General features: G+C 45.0%; 1 protein-coding gene across 1 annotated transcript in view; it reads right to left on the bottom strand.

The window, feature by feature from the left end:
• F9 (coagulation factor IX) overlaps window positions 1–22,372 on the bottom strand; it is a 331,867-nt gene that overhangs the window by 286,001 nt on the left and 23,494 nt on the right. The window contains exon 2 of the mRNA XM_086948464.1: window positions 15,641–15,804. Coding sequence (XP_086804590.1) covers window positions 15,641–15,804 — 164 coding nt within the window. The remainder of the gene's footprint in view (window positions 1–15,640; window positions 15,805–22,372) is intronic.

The raw sequence follows: 22,372 nt of genomic DNA, 5'->3' as shown, positions 1-22,372 counted from the left end.
CGGGACGGGGTGTGTAACGGCCGTCCCCTCCTCAACGTATGCCCCTTAGTGCGACCCAGACTGTGACCAAGGGAGTTCCTGATGAAGAGCCAGGCTCTGTTGTAAGGAAACCCTGCGCTGTGACAGTGGACATTCCCCCTACACACTGGTGAGTAACAATGGTATGCATCCTGGGGGTGTGGTGTCATCTTCCTGCATGTTTGCCTGCTCAACCAGGCAGAGGGGCCACAGTGAGCCATGGAACAACTAGCACATCTGGCACAATCAAGGGACAAAGGCCTCCTCTGACACATGATTGGATGATAAGGGAGCACCCAAACTCAATAGTCACTGTGTGTCTCACATCACTGAGATGCCCAGGGGCTGGAGTGGGTCATATCTCCCCTGGCACCATGGTGAAACTTAAGGGCATGACACTCGGAGGCCAGTGTGGTCTTCCTAATGGTGTGACAGCAATTCAGGAATGCAGGATAGAGGCATACAGTGCCCCTGAAGCTGTGACGTAGAAATGTGCCTCCCTGCTAGATGACATACTGAAGGCTATCCAAGATGTGAAATCCATCCTGGAGCCCAAATTAGATGCAGTGTTGATTGAGCTGGGACTATTAATGGGACAACATAGAAAGCTAGCGGAATGAGTGGTGACTAACGAATCCACATTAGTAGCGTTATGTCCCACAGAGAGCCATATGCAATGACACATCAAAGCCCTCCAGGAGGAAGTTTCTTCCTTATACTGAAAAACAGAAGATACGGAAGGCCGATACAGCAGGATTAATGTGCATCTAGTGGGTCTTTCAGAATGAGCTAAGTGACCCAGCATCGACCCAGATCTCGAGAAGTTGTTTGTTGAGACTGTACTGCCCAGTAATCAATCATATTTCTTCTCAGTGGGAAGGGCACATAGAGTACCGAGCTGACCACCGTCCCAGGAAGCTACCCCCAGACCGGTGTTATGAGACTTTTTAATTATTGAGATAGTGACCAGATATTGCAATCATCAAGGACAAGAGGGCAGTGGACTATCAAGAGCAGCCAAGTGAATGTATTACCAGACTATATTACTAAGACACAATGCCTCAAATAATCATTCAGAGGGGCCAAACAATACCTCTGAGATCTTTAGATACATTATACACTACTGTTTCTGTCCAAACTCTGGATATCAGATGATGAAAAAGTGCAATTCTTGAAAACCCTGGTGTAGGCAAACTCCTGATTAGATGCTTAGAGGGCCCCTCAGGAGGGAGACTGAAGTGATTACATAGCATTCGGACAGCCCTGGACTTCACAGAAAAGATCTTGATGAGGGCTCAAAAGTCAACCATTTCGAGAACAGGTAGTGGTACATGCCCCTAATAAGCAGGTGGCCTCCTTCCTCAGTACACGTACCCCCTTATCTACACTCAGACCCCACTCTGCCATATAACTGGGGGGAGGACTTTGAGGCAGTGCCAGACACAGATATTAAGAGATTAACTCCTCCTGTCAGGGCAGGACCAGAGGGTGCATGATCATAATTCTGGCAGTAGATCTTCATCGGCAGGTTGTTAATTTATTTATTTATTTATACTCTTATAACGCGCCTGAATCAGCCCCGAAGGGGTATCTCCGCGCGTAGCTACTGTATGAGTCGGAAGAAACTTATTGAGGGGATGACAGAAAGGAAAATGAAAGAAAATTAATCTTGGGTGAATAGGTATGTTTTTAGTTTTTTCCTGAAAGAAAAGAGATTGGAGACTTGTCTTAACTGTGGTGGAAGGGAATTCCACAGCAGGGGGCCTTTGAGAGAGGGTGCTCGGCCACCCTGTCTGGCTCTGGTAACTTTGGGTACATGCAGCAACATGGTGTTGCTGGATCGCAGAGCACGTCCAGGAGAGTAGGGGATAAAAATGTCTTTTGAGTATTTGGGACCGGACCCATAAATGCACTTATGCATTATGCAGCATAGTTTGAAGTTGACCCGTTGTCGCACTGGGAGGCAGTGAAGGTGGGAAAGGAGAGGGCGTGACGGGGTGCGGGGGGGGCATTCAAGATGAGTCTTGCTGCGGTGTTCTGCACCACCTGCAGTCTGCGTAGTTGTTCATGATTGGCAGAGATGAGTAGACCATTACAATAGTCTACCCGCCCAAGAACTAGTGCCTGTACCAGCGTTTTCCTGTGGATGTTTGGCAGGAAGGGGAAGATACGCCATAGAAGACCAATTATTCGGAAACACGTTCCTGTGACTTGGCTGACATGATCTTTTAGAGTCAGAGTTTGGTCCAGGCGTACTCCCAGGTTTTTGATGGTCTGTTTGGGCGCTGGGACAGGTCCTAGCTCAAGTGGCCAGCAATCCGGAGACCAGAGCAGGGTGGCCCCTCCAAACAACATGACTTCGGTTGTTTGGAGGGCTGCCACAGCTCTCATGCCATTTTGGAAGGATTGCATGACTGCAGGTGTGATAGTTTGGAAGGGAAACAACAGCTGGGTGTCATCAGCGTAGGAGATTGGGGAGAACCCGTAAGATCTTATAATCTCCGCCAAAGGGGCCACATATGCGTTAAATAACGTGGGGCTCAGGCATGAGCCCTGTGGCACACCCTTGGTGAGCTCCCTGCAGACAGATTTATGGGAGCCTAGTTTGACACCTTGTTGTCTGTCTTCAAGAAAGCTTTCAAGCCACGCAAGAGCGGTCCCTTTTACTCCCACTCCGTTCAAGCGGCCGAGAAGGATTTTGTGCGACACCGTGTCGAAGGCAGCGGACAAATCCAATAGCACCAGAATCACTGAGCTCCCCCTGTCAAGTGACATTCTGATGTTATCTGTCACTGACAAGAGGGCTGATTCGGTGCTATGGTTGGGCCTAAAACCAGATTGTGAGTGGTCTAGGCCGCCCGCTGTCTCGATGTAATTAGACAGGTGTGCGTTGACATGTTTCTCGGCCAGCTTGCTGAAGTACGGCAGGAGGGAGATGGGCCGGAGGTTGGAAAGCTCCGTCCAGGGGAGAGCCGCCTTCTTACGGATGGGGTTCACCACCGCTCTTTTCCATTCAGTTGGTACTTTTCCCTTTTTCAGAGACTGGTTAATTACATCTTGAATGTGGGGACCTAGCAGGGTGCTGAGGGAGGTTAGGGTTTTAATAGGGATGAGGTCATCCGGGGACCCAGATTTTACTTGGGTAATTAATGTAGACAGCTCTTCATTGTTGATAGGAGGGAATGTAGTCAGCGTGAGGTTGGTGTTTTCGTTGGGGGAGAGAACGGTCAGAGTGTTATTGACTGTTTGGGATGTTAAAATTTTATCATAGATGAATTCTATTTTATTTTCGAAGTATAGGGAGACTTCTTCACATAAACTTTGTGAGAAGTCATCTGGACTTACACAAGCCATAGGTTTGACAAATGTTTCAAGAATCCTGTAAAGTTCTTTAGGAGAGTTACCAGCTTCTACGAGCTGTTGGGCAATGTTATTTTTACGGGCAGCTTTAATATGTTTGTAGTAGTTAGTTTGAGCTGCACGATGTGCCTTTTTGTTATCCTCGGAGTGTGATTTTCTCCATCTCTTCTCTATCCTCCTACATTCTTGCTTCTCTTTTCTGAGAGCCTCGGTGTACCATTTTTCCTGTTTGGCCACAGGGAATTGTCTAAATGTTTTCAGAGGGGCAATTTTGTCAATGGCTGTAGTTAGAGATTGCTGAAACATAGTTAGGCTATGTTCTACTTCCTCAGTATCTTTAATATCGGGGTTTTCCCACACCTTTTGTAGTGACTCCAGTGTGAGTTTGTGCCACTGTCTGCGTATAGTAAGGGGTAAGGATTTCTTATGGGAGCCTTTGTTAACTTTAAAAATAGTGAATTGTAGTAAAAAGTGATCAGACCAGTCTAATTGGGTAGGTTTGTGACACGATATATTGTCGAAATTGGTGTATATCAGGTTAATGCAGTGTCCACCTTCATGTGTGGGACCCTGATTCTTTTGTGTGAGGCCAATAGTTGTCAGATCAGCAGACAAACTTTTGGTCCCCGTGGATTCAGGTTGGTCGGTATGAATATTAAAATCTCCAAGGAGAAGGAAGTCCTCATTGGCCCGTATGTGTGGGCCTAACATCTCTAAAAGAGATATAGAAAAGGTGGGACATGTAAGTGGTGGTCTGTATATAAGTGCTCCCTTACTGGTCTTTCTATTAGGGAAGGTGATTCTGTAAACCATTATTTCCATTTCTTTGCAGCATTGTTTATCTAAAATATCTAGTTTGAGGTAGTCTTTATAGATTATGGCAATGCCGCCACCTGTTTTTTCAGGGCGATCTGAATGGTGAAATTTGTATCCCATAGGTACTCCCAGGGTAATGGCAGATATTGTGTGGGGCTTTAACCAAGTTTCAGTAATGAAACAGATATCTGGAGTCAGGGAGTGTATCAGGTCCCAGATCTCAATTTGGTGTTTGGGCATCGATCGAACATTAATGAGGATACAATGCATATCATCAGGTGACATACTTGGTTTATGTGAATCCATGAATTTCATGGAGGAGTAATGGCATTTTTTACATGAAAAGGGTCCTTCGAGACAGGGCCACTTATCATCCATGTAACAAGGGGAGATAGGCTGCCTTAATTGTAATATTGTAGAAGCCTCATACCTGATGCGTTTGGCCGCGCAATTGGGCGGCATAGTGCAGAACCGCCGCCCCGTCGACGCGTCCTGTCGCGGACAGGCGCAGACGGGCAGCTCTTTGGCTGGTCTTCGGCTGAAATGAGGCTGCGCGCAATCGCTGCGCGCTTCCTGTGAGGCGATGGCTAAATAGCCCCCTGTTGACAGCTAGAGCGCTGACCGCTCCCGGAAGTGCCTGGCCCTCACCTGTCCGCCCTCCGCACAACGGTAATGAATTACCGAGTCGGACCGAGGCGGGCAGGAAATGGAATCGAGACCAGCACTCCGGTGAGGTTTAAAATAAGTATTAAACAATTGTTGTAGCGCTGATCGCTAAAAACGTGCACAAGTGGTTTTAAAATTACTAATGTCTAAAAAGCGGCAATGTTGAAAGATGCTCTGTCAGTTACTCGAAAGATTTCCTTCCCGTTCAGCAAGCTAGCGGTGTGAAGACACTGCCACCGTCTTCCACCGCAGCTGCGTTGTAAGAGGCTCCGCCTAAATAGCCCCCTGTTGACAGCTAGAGCGCTGACCGCTCCCGGAAGTGCCTGGCCCTCACCTGTCCGCCCTCCGCACAACGGTAATGAATTACCGAGTCGGACCGAGGCGGGCAGGAAATGGAATCGAGACCAGCACTCCGGTGAGGTTTAAAATAAGTATTAAACAATTGTTGTAGCGCTGATCGCTAAAAACGTGCACAAGTGGTTTTAAAATTACTAATGTCTAAAAAGCGGCAATGTTGAAAGATGCTCTGTCAGTTACTCGAAAGATTTCCTTCCCGTTCAGCAAGCTAGCGGTGTGAAGACACTGCCACCGTCTTCCACCTGGATAGGAACATGATGGTAATACAGGGGCTGAAGTTATTTCTCCGGGTTGGCCCCCAATTACTTCTAAGTATTTTTTATAGACACAGGACGACGTGGAGAGGTCTCCAGCCTTCACATCCTAAGAGTAACACATAATGCCCTAGGGGAGCAGGGTGGGGGTTTTAGTCAGGGGATGACTGGGTTAGTGGGTGACTTCAACTGTCATCTTTGGGTCAGCCAAATGTTAATAGGCAAACACAGTAACAGAGGGGCTTCAATTTGATCACATCTGTTAGAACTGGGGGTCTCTAGTTGGCAGCGGTAGGTACCCCTGTCCAAATAGGGACCCTTACTTCTAGTCAGGGTGAGGAGGAGGCACTCTTTAGATAACCTCTGCTCACCCCCTTGGTAGCTTGCCACAAGCAGTCTGGCTTATCCAAAAGAAATGTGTAAAGTATTTGTACCAACACTCACAGTAACACAGTGAAAACACCACAAACTGACTCCACAACAGTTTAGAAAAATAAAGGTATTTCATCTAAACTACACAAGACCAAAATGTCAAAAATCCAACATACACAGTTCAAGAATATGGTTGCAAAAGAGTTCTTAAGGTTGCAATAAAATAATCCACAGTTGCGTGAATAGTTCACAGTTGAGTCACGTTTTGCCAACAGTACCTTTTAAAAGCGACAAAGTTCCAAAGCAGAAGCTGGTGCGGTGGAAAACAAGCGATGCATTGCTCCTGAGACCTTGGGGAGGCGCTTCGACAACCCCGCTGTAGCAGCGGGCATGTTGCCATGAATCCGGTCTGTATGGGGAGGAAGGCGGACTTGTATGGATTCCGTTGCGTAGGTTCCCTAGGAAGTTTTCTCTCGCAAAGGCACAATGCGATGATCTTTGGAGTTGCAACGATCTCCGGGGAGACAATTTGCGGACCAGCGGTGATCTCTCTCTTGCAGCTCCTCGATGCGATGGCTTCTGCGACGACACTCGCAGTGATGTGATGCGGTCCACAAGCAAGCGGTGCGGTGATCTCACCCAGCGATGACAGGCTCTGCGACGACACTCGCAGCGATGGTAATCGTCCCGCACCGGTCTGGTGCGTCCAGCAAACGAAGGATGCGATGGCTCTGGCAGCGGCAACAGGCGCTGCAACGATCTCGACCTTCGTAGCGGCTGGAATTTCCTCACACTGTCGGGGATGCGCTACGCATGCGAGCGATGCGACAAAACTTGCAGAAGGTCTTTACAAGCTTGGTTTCCAGCTTCCCCACACAGGTACAACTTCTAGAGGCACCACGCATGGGCCACGTACTCCAGGAAGGACAGTACTCTCTCAGTAGAGTTCAGGGAAGCTGGGGGTGAAGTTCTTTTGTTCCTGGGACTTCAGAACAGGGAGCCAGCTCTTCTCAGGCCCTTGGAGATTACTTCAAAACAGGGGACACATCACAAAGCAAAGTCCTTGCCCTCTCCTTGGCAGCAAAGCAACGGCAGGTCAGTCCAGCAGAGCAACAGCAGGAGAGTCTTCCTTCTTCAGTTTCAGCTTTCTCCTTGGCAGAGGTTCATTCTTAATTCCAGGATGATCTAATTTTCTGTTGTCAGGGGTCCTGTACTTACACCCCTAAAAGTCTTTGTTCCCTTTGTGCAGGAGGGCTCTGAGCCCGGTCTGAACCAGTTCTGGGTATTCCTTGAGCACTTTGTTTTCCTGGATTCTCCTTTCATTTCAGAGTGAGGGGCAGGGTCGTCAGCCGCCCAGCAGGAGATGGAGCCAGCATTGTGGAAGGCAGGTACAGCCCTACTCTGGCCCAGGTGCTATCTCCTCCCACCACTCAAGTTGCAAATGCAGTCATTCAGCCTAGGGCTGAATCAACCAGCCTCCTGGGCAATCCCCAGCCCCTGTCACTCTCAAACCAGACAGTCAATTCACAAACAGGCCAAGGCACACAAAAAGGTCAGACAAGAAAACAGCAACTTTCTAAAAGTGCTATTCTCAAACACAGGAGTTAAAAAATAGCTTTCCTAAAAGATGTGTTAATAAATTCTGAGTTCAGGGATGTAGGAGAGTAGGGTCTGCTATCCTATGGTCACCCCAAATTTTTGCTTTTTGCTTCACTGGTTTATGACTTAATGTGGCTGTGGGCATGCTATTCAGACCCACAGCCTGCTGCTCTCTCTCTAAATTACTGTCAATGCACTCTAGGTGCATTACGAATTGGAACTGGTTCACCTTATTGGCCCCTGTAACAGTGTACCCTAGGTACCCAGGGCATAGGTGTTTCCAAGGCCTACCAGGGGCTGCAGCATGTATTGTGCCACCCCTGGCCTGGCCTCCATATTTGACACAACTGGCTGATCACTCAGCTGGGGTAAGTTGGTGTAATCACCTCTTGCTTAGATATAGTATCCCTATATCTAACCTTAACTGGACACATATTAACCTATAAGCCATTCCTATGGAAGGCCCATGCAATCCTGGGGGCAGAGTGCGTGGTTTCATGTGAGATGGTGCTCTAGCATGAGCTGAGCCTGTCTGCAGCTGTCGGGAACAACTCCCTTAGCTGTTCCGGGATATTGCCATACCATATACTCTTAAGTGCATTATAAACCTCGCGGTTATATGCTAACTTTGGTTTGGGTTTATCAAAACATGTCGAGTAAGGTGTCATACGATTTGGAATACTATCCCCTCGACAGTTCTGTCGACGGGGATAGCATTCCACCCTTCTAGAGGGACACGACATGTACATAGCCTTAACCCCGGTTAAAGTTAACCAGAGCCTCACCATCACAAAATGGATGCTGCCACCACAGACACCAGTCTGACCTCCTGCTGCTGGGAGTCCTTCCAGGGAGGGAGGCTTGGACAAAGGGTTTCCTGCCTTGGGAGGTGCGAGCACCACCCCAGACAGGATTTTGTGTATTGGGTAGGACAGGGCTGAATAGAATCAGACATGCCCTGGGCACACAAGGTGTCCCCGTGCATAAGCCAGTCCAAACCGGTCCTGGGACTTTCCAGACCCAGGCCTGGCGAGGAGCTGGACAAAGGAAAGGGGGTGTAAACGCCACCCTTCCTGGTCCCACCCAGAGGAGGGACCTAGCAGGTGATCCACCCCTCAGATTGGGAATAAGAGTGGGAGCAGTGCCATAGCACCTCAGATCATCCTGAATCAACTTGAAACTAAGAAGACGACTGGACTTCGACATTCTGCTGCACAGAAGACTGAAGAGTATCTCCCTTGTGGCCTAGGAGTGGCCACCCTGTGAACATAGGCACCATCCAGCAACTCGACGTCTGCTTTGTCGCCGCCTCACGCAGGAGCCCGAGCCCAGAGCCTGACAAGACCCAGACTCCCAGACTTCTCACAGCCCGATCCACAGTCCTTGCAAAGAAGGGACCTGTGGAGGCACCGAGAGACGTGGGACTGGACCTCTTGAAAGACCCCCGAAACGCTGACTGCGCAGCACCCGAGGCACCCTCGACGCTGTGCTTTGAGATTTTAGAAGCCTCACAACCGAGCAGCGCTTGCACCGAAGATCAGCCACCCATCATCTCCACGATCTGCGTGGGGCCCTTTTGCATTGTGCCACTTAACGCGCCATCCCGGCCACTTGCCACGTGGTCAGCGGCCATCTTGGCGACAAAACCTACAATCTACACTGCGGGTCTGGTTGCTTCAGAATTGCCCTCGCTCCTGTAAAAGGGAGCACCCGCTCTGACCTTGCTGGTCCGAGTGATAAGCCTTTTTTGATTTCTGCATGGCTTGCATTAGCTAAGGCCTGTTTGCTCCGATCAAGTTGCCGACACCGCCATCAGTTAGAACCTTTGTGGGACAGCTCGTGACCGACGCCTGGACGTCCTCGACCTCTTCGTGTCCACGTGGCTGCAGAGAGAAGCTACACCTCATCGCCTGTTTGCACCCGACATCGCCTGGTTCCAATCTGGTTCCACGGTAGTCACTGGCTAGTGACTTTGAACATTGTCCCCTCTGCTTTCAGGTCTTCACCACTTCAGATCCACCCTTGGATCCACCGGAACTCTTCACATCGAGCCGCCTGCAGCATCTTCAGCTCCAAGCACCATCGACCAGTGTGACGAAACCCGACACTACTTCGACCCTATGCACCCGCGTCCTGTGGGTAGGTAACTCAGCAACGCCGGTGTTACCACACTGGTACACACCTCTAGTGTCTGTGTCTTAAGTTTCACTCCTCTAGGTCACTCGGAAGGTTCCTAAACACTAACTTTGTAACTTTTACGCACCATAGACAATGCATTGGTGAATGCGTGCACTTTAAACACTGCACCCGAGTCCCGCGGGCCTTTCCCGACTTAGTCACTGCTAGTCCCGATCAGCTCCAGCGATTCCCAAGGCCCTAGGCCTGTTTCCTTTCCGATTGGTATCTCCTATACCACTTTCTTAGTATATGGTTTAGGTGGCCCCTAGGGCTCATCCATATTGTGCAACATTTGTGTATTTTAACTGTGTTTTGTTTTAACGCTTGGGCTTCTGTGCTCATAAAGAGTATAGGGGATATTTTTAGTTAATAAATATATATATATTTTCAATATATATCTGTGTGGTGTCCTTTCATTGGTATTCAAGGGGGTTGTATATGGTAAAACAGCTTGCTTCACATGCCTTTCAGAGTTTAGCCTAAGACTGCTTTGTCCACGCTACCACTAGGGTAGCTGGTCTATAAGGTTGACTTACAACTAATCATCATAAGTGTTGCTTGGCATGGTACAAGGTGATCACTAGAACTAGTGAGCATCACATACCAGGCCAACTTCTCACAAGGGATACCAGACCTTTATGTCCTAGCTTGCTCCTATGAGAATATATGCTGGTAGCCACTGTAGCCAGCATCCCCCATGATAGCCTATGGAGCAAGATAGCCTTGAAGCAGTGAAACACGAAAATGGCTGTAATTCACTACCAGAGCATCTAACCTGCACAAGTACATGCTCTCCCTTTCACATACACTGCACCCTACCCTAGGGCGTACCTTGGGCCTTCCATAGGGGTGACCAATGTGTACAGAAAGGGAAGGGACCAGGAGGGCATGGCAGTTCATAGACTGCACACAGGCACTGCAGTGGCAGGCCTGAGACTCCATTTTAGGGCTACTCATATGGGTGGCACAATGAGTGCTGCAGGCCCACTAGTAGCATTTATCATCACCAGCCATGGCACACCCAGTGCACTTTACTAAGGACTTCTTGGTGATACAAATATTCCAATCATGTATATCCAATTACAATAACAATTTACACAGAGAGCATATGCACTTTAGCACTGATCAGCAGTGGTAAAGTGCTCAGAGTCCTATTGCCAACAGCCACGGGTTAGGAAAAATAAGGGCGGAAGAAGCAAAAAGTTTGGGGATAACCCTTCAAGAAGGGCTAGTTCCAGCAACATCAATGAAGGTAAGGAGCTGGGTGAGATCCTATTCTCCCATAATCTGGTGTTCACCTCAGAAAAGTTGATTAGCACGCTCAATCCCAGCATTGCTCCAACGTACAAGGGAAAGGTCTGTTCTTACATCATAGATTTCATATTTATTTTGCTCCTTTATTTTTGTTCTAGATTGTCAATGTTGCTATTGATCACAGTCTCTTTGGAGACCACAATCCCCTTGTCTTGGAACTAGCAGGTCATAGGGATGCTACACCGTCTGGAGATGGGATGAATAGAGGCCATGTTCCAGTGGACCAAGGCAGACACATTACTTGGACGCAGGTTGAACTGGCTATCTTTACAATGACCCTCTTTTCTCAGACCATGCATAAGGCAGCAATCTGTCTAGATGCTGTTGCCCCTAACATGGATATCCTACAAGCTTTTGTTGGTATTGCAGATAAGGCAAACACACTACTGACTTCCCCATTAACCCAAGCAATCTCCCAAGATCCAAAGTGGCTTGACAGGTACTGTTCTAAATGCTTGCAGCTTTTGAAGTCAGTCTTAAAACAGGTCCCCAGAGACAGGAGTCAGGTGCTTGTCAGTATGCAGGCCTACAAGCAGGCAGTACCCAACCCCAAGGCTATTCCCCAGGCCTTAGCCTGTGATGAGTTAACTCAAGCCGGTGAATTTACAGATCCCTCTCCTAACGCCACCTTGTAAATAAGGTGAAGGGGTTATTGCCACTAAAACATCATAAAATGTGATGTTCTGATGGTGATAACACCTTCTAAATATGCCTCACAGTGTCTTTGCCTAGTGCAATAATTCAGTGTGATATTCTAAACAGCGAAATTGAGTTTGAATTGTCATGATGTCCCTGAAATCTTTAAGGGACTGTTAGTAACCGAGAAAGCACAGACACCACATCAGCAGGTATGCTCAGTGGGTTGTGTGGTGCTAAAATAACCCGTACTTACCTACTAAAGATGTGATGCACTGAACTCAGACCTACACCCATGGGTAGAGAATCCAAACCTTGTACACCTCAACCAGAGTCCCAGTTTACTCAACAGTATATCTCTGTTTGGTTTTTAATATTATCTCTCTTATGATGCTTTTAGAACTGCTTCTTCTTTTGCTTTTGTTCTCATTCTGTTTATTCTTGCTTCTCTGCCTGCTTGTCTACGCTATAATTTTAGATACCCATTTGTGTTCCCTCCACTATTGGTTCTGTCTTCCAACTATCCTAGATCATCCATGCATCACCCATTTCCTTCCCATTCCTATTATCAATCAATCAATCAATCAACAAAAATGTATTCAGCTTTTGTACAAAAACCATAAAAGTCAGGAAAACATCACAGGGATTCATAATAAAATAAAGTAAAAATGAATAAAATAGGGTACATGATGTGTACCAATCTACTTTACGCCCACCCCTCAGAGGTCACTGTTATATCCTAGCTATATTGTAGTTTATGTCATTCATCTCTCCACCAGTGGAACTCTGTATGGATGATGTAACATGGAATGTTGGTGTATGAAAACCACAGTTGGAGAAGGGCTGAGCACCATTCTGGATGCTCCTGGTGGGGCTGTATTACTGCTGTACTATTGATCTACAATAAGTTCTCCTAAAACATCTCAACCAGCCTGGAGTGATTACTACAGTCACTCCAAGCCTCACTACAGCCTTTAAAAAATTAAGAATGTACCATAAAGTAGTCCCTGACAACATCGGTGAAAAGATAAAAGCGAATCGCACTTGATTAAAATTGTTTTATGATTGGGATTAAAAAGGCCTTCTTAGGCACCTCATGGCTACTACAGAACATTAAAAGATGAAGCATGTCCTGTGGAGACATACCATTGCAGCCACAGGGCAGCAGAAACTCCCCTTTCTTGCTCCCTCATGGGTGCACAAGAAGGAGATTAAATAAATCCAGGTGAAATCTAGTTAAATAAAAAGCGGTCATTTGAACTCAGGAGCCCTAGGAGTTAATGTTCAGTGGATAATACAATTTTCAGGGGGATAAACCTACGTACCCTAGACTTTCTCAACTTTCCTAACTCACAATCCTCCCATTCCATCGCTCTCAGCTTAAGACAGGACTCCTTTGCCCAAGGTAGGTTTTTTCTGCTAATGGTATCAGGGTTGCAGAAGAGGTCTAGTCTTCCTAGTTTCCTAAATCCCTCCTGTATATAGTTAAACAAGGGTTTTTGGTGGGCACCATCTAGACCCAAACAGTCCTTTAGTATCTCTTTGATTAGGGTAGCCCTGTTGTTTAACCAAACTTTGAGCCAGTAAACTAAGGGTTGAATAGACAGCAAATCTGTTATATAGGGCACACCCAGTTCTTCGTGGACAATGAAAGTATCTGTGCCTTGTGGAACACATAGCAATCATCTCAGGTACCTGTTTTACACTAATTGAAGCTCACCAAGAGAGGCATAACCCCAGATCTCACTGCCATATGCTACCTAGAATAGACACCTAGATCTGTAGATCTGCAAGAAGGCGCCTATCAGTTTTTGCCCTGTCGGGAACGGGTTAGCGTGTATGAGGCCCCCGTTTACTTTTTATCAATGGCTCCAATTTAACATAACCCCAAGGTAGGAAAAAACACTTGTTTTGGGGACAGGGATGGACCCTATCTTAAAGGATTTGGATGGGCTGCGGCCTATCTGCATAACATATGACTTGGTGTTATTTACTAATAGGTCCCGATCTTCCATGAAGGTCACAAAGGAGTTGGGTAATGTTTGCAGCCCCCTGGAAGTTCGGGCCATAAGGACCGTATCATCTGCATATAGAAGTACCAGCAGGCCACGCCAGCCCCCCTGGGGAACATCAGCGTGTGTGGCAATCAGGTCCTTCTCTAATTGTTAATGTATAAATTAAATAAAAAGGGGCCAATATACATCCCTGCTGCACCCCCTCTGGATTGGGAACTGATGAGTCGCCTTGCCATCTTAGTATAACGGACCATCACTTTGGTGTCCCTATGGAGCTCTTGTAAAAAGAGAACAATATTTTTATCTACTCCCATACACCAAAGGTTCTCCCATAATTTACTTCTATTCACCCTATCAAATGCTGACAATAGGTTCATGAAGGCCAAGTAAATCGTGCCTGCGCTTGCGACCATGTATTTGTCTAAAATCATATACAGGTTAAGGCATTGGCACACTGTCGACCTCCCCAGGCTAAAACCATATTGCTCCAGTCCTATTATCAATCCTTACCCTGTTATCTCTTGGTCTAATCATTGAAAGTTTTTGGAACGTCTTCCTGTCTTTAAGTCGGTTTTTAGTTTTGTCTGTCTCAATTACACAGTCTTCTTATATTTACTTCTTCCTTGCGATTGAATCTCCCAGTTTGCTGTCCCTTGACTTTGTTAATATCTTGTTTATTTATGTTTTCTCCTCTACAGGTGCCTCTGAATTCTACTATTTTCTTTATCGCCAATGTTCCTCATTTTTACATTTCTTGTTCCTTCGTTGCCAGCTTTAAAAGCTCAACATTTCCACTGTACCTACTGTTTTCAAGTATTCACGTTTTTCCCCTCGGATCTCTCGCCATCTCTATATAAGGTTTGTTCCCTGACCCTTTTCCTCAGTTTTAACCCCTCCTGTCCTCATCCATGAGCATTTTATAAATCGGTTTTATTTGCTTTCAGTATATCATTTACTTTTAATTGCCGTTAAAAGCTTTCCCAAAACTCCATACATTAATACACTTAATGTTTGAAAAATAAGAAATCTGTGTTGATTAAATAGGATGAACTTCTTTATCTGTATTCTCAAAAGTATATAGATGATTAACAACTTGCCTAACTATTTTAATCCAATTTTCGTCAACAAAAATGATGCCTCTGTTTATGGGCACATTTTTCAACCCTGTGTTGATTCACTTTCCTTATATGTTCGGCCTTCACAAAGTACCTAGGCACACTATAGGCTATCAAAAGAATGCTGGACTCGCAAAGATATTATATATACGTACGCAGTTTGTGTACGTGTATTCGTCCTGATGAAGGACCAAACACTCTTTTGAAGCCTCTAGTATACAGTGGACATTAAAACACACACATATATTGTTTCTTACTCTCTCATTCATTGTTGCTAAGTCAAATATTCTTCTCTGTAAGTGAGGTACAAAACGAATGACAAAACACTATGGGGCAGATTTACAAGCCCCTTGCGCCTCATTTACGCCCCCGTTGCGTCACTTTTGTGACGCAGCGGCGGCGCAAATACTGCGCCATGGTGCGGAGGTACTTACACCGTGACGCATCTGGGAGATGCGTCACATTGTAAAGCCCTGCGCCACATGTAGGCGTTCCTGTGCAGGGGTGGGCGTTCCGGCCCAGGAACGTCTCCTAGAAGATTTCTCTCAGTCACTTTTAGGCCCATGCTGCGTCAAAACTCTGCGCCTGCCTGAAGCAGGCGTAAGGATTGACACAGCATTAACTAGTTAGGGCCCCAAGCATTTCTGGAGCTGCGTCGTGCTTGCGACGCGACTCCAGCTATGCGCGACTATTGACCCATGGTGTGCCACATTGTAAATGAGGCGCATCCATGATGGTGAAGCTGTGGCGCACAATAACTGGCGCATCCCTGCTGATTTGCAGGGATGCGCCAGTTATTGTAAAAATGCCACTATTTGTATTTTTTTGTAAATTTTGTTTTCGTTTAAGCTATGATAGGTACATGTACTGGCCTCATCGAAAACCCGTCCCTTCGTCATCCTCTCTGGCTTGTGTATGCATATAAAATATGAATTCTTACAGTTTTCTCAGTGTTTTCAAAAACCTCTCGTGCTTCTTCGAAACTACAGCGCTCTTCTAGACATTCTCTTTCCAGGTTTCCAGCCACAAATTCCTCCAGTCTCCCTGTATTGTATCTCTTGTGCCTCTGCAAAATATTGCTTGCATATTTGTTCGCGATGAAAACTGTAATAGAAAGAATAACTGTTAGTAAATGTAAGAGTGCGCTTTCCATCGAATGTTGACACTGGTCAACAAAAACACAGATTTTGTCACAGAAGAGAGTGAACAAATGCAATAACGATGTAAACATAAAAAATAATAGTAGTAGAAATAATTTGGTGGACATTGTCCAATGTGCAATGGATATACATCAAGTTAATGGGGAACAAAGTATTACCTAACAAATGAGAACCTGTTTAGATTATACACCATCCATCTCATCTCAGTGCTTATGCAAATCAAAGCAGAAAATGAGGCAGGGAAAATTTGGAGCTAAAATAGCGTTAGCATTTTGCTTTATCTCAATATCCTGTGTTATTCGGGAGAAAAATTAGACATAACGCACAACATAAAAGTACAACATATACAATGCTATCACTCAAAATTAAAATAATGATCTTGCAACAACCAATAAAGAAAGGACTTAGGAGCCTGTTCAGAGCATCGTGCAAATTGTAAATATGTGCATTAATTTCATTTCTACACATGCTATCACGTGTGCACATATTTTAGGAGGCCATAGGGACCATATTAGAAATGAGCACTGGGAATGTGGGGTCCGTAATTCAGGGATTAATGATGACTGCCCCATTATAAACTTCACGCTCCAAAACAAGAATAAACATGGGAATTGGTGTTTGGGCACCGCTTCCCATGAGATTTTCCTTGATTCCAGACAAGTTTCACCATCCCATTTTTGCAAAGGTTTTCCTGGTGAAAGCTGCACATGAAAATTATAAACTATGATTGCGGCCAAAGAAGCATTCCTTGAACACTCCTGACCAAAATCCATACATGTTGGACCTGACCCTCTCTGCAGGGTTACTCCCAAATCTTTTGCCTTTTACCTTCCACTTTTTAATGAATTCGTTTTGTTGGCCTTTGGACTCTCTACTGCTAACCAGAGATAAGTGCTTGAACTATCTCCCCAAAACATGGTTAATTGGCTTACGCCCGATTGGGATATTTAATTTACTTACAAGTCCCTTGTACAGTATTATACCATATACCAACGGCCTATAAATGAAATGCTACCTGTGGGCCTGCAGCATGTATTATGCCACCCATTTAAGTAGTGCTTTAAAACATGTTACAGGCCTGCCATTGCAGCCTGAATTGAATTCAAAACTTCCATCTCAATTTGGCATTTAAACCCCCTTGCTAAGCCTTCAACTCCCCTTTTATTACATATTGTTCGTCCATAAGGTAAGCCCTAGGTAGCCCATGGGGCAGGGTGCTCTGCAATTAGAAGTTTGGATATGTACTTTTTAAGTTTTACGTATTCTGGTAGTAGTTTTCAACTACTGTGTAGTCTACAAATAGGTTGTCCTTAAAGTAGGCCCTAGGTAGCCCAAAGAGCAGGTGCTCTGCAATTAGAATGTTGGACATGTATGTTTAAGTTTTACATATTCTGGTAATAGTTCTCAACCACTGTGAGGACTAACCCTCGCATGGGATAACATTAGGGATTCCTTATTACATTTAATGAGATGTAATTCCTAATTGGGATCAGGTAGATTTGTCATGTCTTGCACCAATGAAATTGTAATGATAAATCCTCTTCAATGGTAAAGTCGGGATTTTATTACAATTTTGAAAATGCCGCTTTTAGAAAGTTGCCATTTTCCTGCCCTTTGTGCCTGCAGTCTGTCTTGGGTCACATGCCTGGGTGCAGCTGACAGACTTTGTAAATTCCTCCCAGACAGTCACACAATAGAGGAATTAGGTGTTCCTCAATACACCATCTGCTTGTAGGCTGGGGAAAGGGGGGTGGAGGTGATAAAAACTCCACTTTTAGATGAATATCCTGTTCTCTGCCTTCACAGAAAAGGTGTAACAGCCCGGTATTGTCACTGCAGATAGATTGGAGCCAGGGCAGGGCAGTCACAAAATTCCATGCATTTCAAAGAACATTTCCAGAAGCTTCTACCACCACTCAGAAGAAGGGCAACAGGATATACAAATTAGAACTTCAGACCCACACTTCAGTTCACTACTAGACCTGCTGAAGCACTATCAAAGGACTACCTGCTGTTGTGACCTGCTTTGCACACTACCAGACTGCTACTGTACCTGGAAGGACTGCTTTGCTGCCTGGTGCCTGCCTTGAATGCTAAGAGCCCAGCCCTGCTTTTGAGACCTGCATCTTAACCTGCGCCCAGGATAGACAGAAATGACTGAAAGGGCTAGTTTAATGGCCCCTTGTTCTGAGCTACAGGGACATAAAAGTCTACTACCAGCTTGGTCCCACATCTGGAACTAGCCTGAGTGATTCCTAAACCCCAATGAGTTGTTCCATCAGTTCTGAACCCCCTTGGATGTGCTGCTAAAGATTCCCACATGCCTATTTTCCACATCTAAGGACAGAGACAAAATTGGGCCAAAAAGTGCCCTGAGAAACAGGAGGAGAACAGGCCAACCTGCTCGCTTATCTGTCCGAGGTGCATCACAGGCAGTATTCAATTCACAGCTTCTACTACTACGTTCTTCTCCCCAGAAGCAAATCCTTTTCAGCGGTCCTTCATCAAATGAGTATCCAACCTCATGGAACTTTCTATGACTACAGTCATCTACTGTGTCCTGCTGGAGTTGTTTTACTTCCTTTTCAGAGACTAAGGGCTCCCTTAGGAGTTTGGCGGTTCAACTGTCGGACCGGTTGTGCAGCAGTCAAAGGAATGCCGCCAAGCCAGCGGCATTCTAACTGCCGTATTATGACACTACCACTGGGCTGGTTGTGTGTAGGCAGCTATGGCAGAGCGGCAGCAAACTTCAGCTAATAAATAGAGCCTAAAGCACATTCCACCACAGTGCAGTGCTATTTGCACATCAGGCACGCTGTTGCCATGCACCATGCCATGCATGGCACACTGTGTTCGTGCATTACAATGCTGGTATACTGGGGCACAACATGTGCCCCCAGCCACAATTCACAGTAGGCTAAAACACCCTGTGGCCCCTTCCCTGCCTTTCCACCAACTTTTTTCATGGAGGTTGCCCCGCTAAGAAAAGTTCAGCGGAAAGGCAGTAATGGGCATGGTGATGGCAGTACTGCCTACATTGCCCACAGCTGTCCACACTACTGCTGCTAGATGGGCTCAGCTCTTGGTGTATTGGGCAGTCTGGAGGCAGAATTGCTGTGGATCTAACACTAAGCTTGTGATCGGATGGTCGGATCACTAGGGTGGCAGCAGTCATACCACCAACAGGGGACCGCCATACTTGTAATCTGTCCCTTAGCCTGAATATAAACAAAATTCCCCACAGCTTCAACACAAGGCCATCCGACTATGACAACACCTCCTCTGACAACTCCTATAGCCATACCCCGCGGATGTTTACCTTCTCAGACATTTTTCTTTAAGAATTTATCTAAGTACAAATGTAAACACAGACTAAGCCCAATCCACTTTTTTTTATCTGAACCGTGCTCCACCGCAGGTGGCCTTAACTTTCAACTTTGACAGAGTGTTGCACAACTAAATTTCTCTGGTTGGTGTTTTGATCTTTTATTGGTTAGGTTTCACTTAAAGTTAAACCATTCAAAGCTCCAGTTCAACTGATTTGAATTTTGTAGTTCTGGTGTCAAATATTTTATAAAAATTTGCTCCAATTTTGAAAAATTGGTTTGGGATTTTTCTTATGGTGTACTTCCAATTTATTACGGTTTCAGTAATGCATAAATTATTTACACATTGCCCCTGACTGCTTTTTGTGCCAATCTACCCATGGTTACCACAGTTTAATCTAGTAACTGTTTGTTGTTCACCCTGAAAGGGATTGTGGCTGGTGTTTGACAATAGCTCACACCTCAGTCAACCAACAGCCCAATTTCTCACAATACATGTATACAATATCCATCTATCCCTCACAAAGTACACAGGAGCAAGTAATTCTCTTAAAAAATTAATTATACTTGGTAAGATTTTCAATCTGATCCCTTTATTGATATTTTTTCTGTCTACATATGGAATATTTCAACACCATGGTACCTGTTCATAATGGCAATTTTTGGTGTAAACTTAAGTTAAAGAGCAAATGTTTCTCTTTTATGCCTGTCACAAAACCTCAAAGGGAGTTCTGGAAGTCATCTCTTGTACATCACATAAAAGCATTCATAAGATGTAATTCGAAGGCATAGATTGCCTTGGAAGTTTTGGAACATACATAAATATGGATATTGAGGTAATTCCTATTCTATGATATGTCACCTTCACTCCTTGGAAGCTGTCAGAGATATACAATAGGCAAGGGCTGGCTTAACAACCCCGACTGCGGAGGGAAGGGGAAAAGTTAAACCAATTATTTGGTGGGCCATAGCGGAAAAGGTATTTGTTTTTGTTGGAGAAATAAAAGCGTGTTTGAAAATGGATCATATTGGCCTGTGTTGACTTCTCCGCTATGAAAACCCCTAAATGGGGGCCATAGGACTCAACAGAAAGAGTTTGCTCTCCTTCTCGTTCTTGCGCATAAAAACTGGCCCCTGGTGCACCTGGACCTATGAGTTCAAAGAATAAGAGACGAAAATCATTATTGTTTATTTTACTCTATTATGAATACATATGTAATTAAGTGCCTTAAAATGATTTTTTCTCCCATTACCTATGTTTACAGTTTACAAGTCCTTGTGCATAATATCTGTTCCCAGTCAAGATTTAATTTGGGCTTTTGGGATACCAAGGGCACATAGTACAGAAGCTACAACTACCAATGAGAAAAACAAACATACAAAGACTAGAGAGAAGGCAAAAGTAGGATACATGTGTTAGAAATTGAGTCTGTAGTTGGCAGAGGTTTGCACCCTGTCCAAGGTCCAGCCTACATCACCTGTGGCATGAACTTCCACCAGCCCTTCAGATACCTGCAATTCATCTCCTTGTCCTTCGCTCACACCCCTCACATTCCCTGAAGCAACAATGGAGGATGTTACTTCTCCTACCCCCTGGCAAAATCCTGGAAAGACCTCCCTCTGCACCTCCACATATCTGCCTTTCATATAGAATTCAGGAAGGCACTCAAGACTTGGCTGTTCAACTGATCTCTCTGCTAACTGATATTTCCTCCATACCCAAACTCATCCTTGACCCTCCCAAACAGACCCACATCACAACTCACCTCAGGGGACTCCTCTTGCTCCCAGTACAGAAGAGATGACAATTCAAGATCTTGATCCGTCCCTACAATGCCATGCAAAACTAAGGTCCAGCCTACATCAAACACCACATGAACTTACACCAGCCCTCCAGACAGCTACGATTCACATCCTTGACCCTCGCTCACACCACTTGCAGTTGTTGAAGCAGCAGTGACAACGTTCCTTCTCTTAATATGAGACTGTCTTATGAGATCGAAAGTATGATCCTTAAATGTGCTTATAGCTGCTCCAGTATAATTAACACCGTAAATATTGAAATTACACCGATTATGAGTAAGTTTGTGGTTTTAGACCTAGACCCAAGGTTGGTATACTGTATGTATGTATAATTATTGTAGAACTATTAGTCTGTGACACGGTTTTTATATGTTTTTTAGTGTTGAATGTAACGTCCTATTGCAAATGACAGACTCCTGAAGAAGGCAAATGCCGAAACGCGCGTAGAGTCTCCATCCACCGCTTTGCTTACTCCACTAGCCCCACTTAAGATCATTGTCATTTGTGTTGTTTAATTCCTCCCTTTTTTCTTTTTGTGGTTTAGTATGTTTTCATATATCTTTTGAAATATAAAATGTATGTGATTAACTTTTTAATGCAATATATGTATTTATATATAAGAAATATTTACCAAAAATGAAGAAAATATCTGAAATAAAATTCAAAAAATCAATTTCACAAACAATATGTTAAGTTTTTTATATGTCACAATACTTAATTAATTAATTAATTGTATGGTTTCCTTTGGTTTTTTGGCTTATTAATTAAGCTCACTACTGTTTGCTTTACAAAATAGAGTTCATATTATTCCCTACAAGTAGTGAATGCATTAGGAGTAGGGGTCCCCCTTTTTTCAAAATAACGTTCCTTCTCCTACCTCACGGCAAATTCCTGAAACGACCTCCCTCTGCACCTCTGTACCTCTACCTCTCTTCTAGAATTCAGGAAGGCACTCAATACCTAGCTGTTCAACTGAACTTACTGGCAACTGCTACATCCTTAGCATCAAATGGAAATTATACTTAAATGATGTTTAAGGTCCTTTCAATGTTAGCCTATGGGAGAAATACACCTGGCAGTAGTGAAACATGAATGTAAGAGTTTCTTATAACCAGAACATGTAAACCTCAAAAGTACATGTCCTACCTTGTAAGTACACTGCACCCTGCCTAAATGGCTGTCTATTGCCCTCATTTAGGGGTGTCTTACATGTAATAAAAGGGAAGGTTTGGGCCTGGCAAGGAGAAAAAATAGCCAGGTCAAAATGGCAGTTTAAAACTGCACATACAGGCTCTGCAGTAGCAGGCCTGGGGCAGGTTTAAAGGGCTACTAAAGTGGAGGCACAATCAGTGCTGCAGGCCCAATTGTAAAATTTATTTTTCC

Source organism: Lissotriton vulgaris, unplaced genomic scaffold (genome assembly GCF_964263255.1).
Source record: "Lissotriton vulgaris unplaced genomic scaffold, aLisVul1.2 SCAFFOLD_1480, whole genome shotgun sequence".
Taxonomy (NCBI): Eukaryota; Metazoa; Chordata; class Amphibia; order Caudata; family Salamandridae; genus Lissotriton; species Lissotriton vulgaris.
The sequence above is the reverse complement of the archived record's forward strand: the minus strand, read 5'-3'. Positions and strand labels throughout refer to the sequence as shown.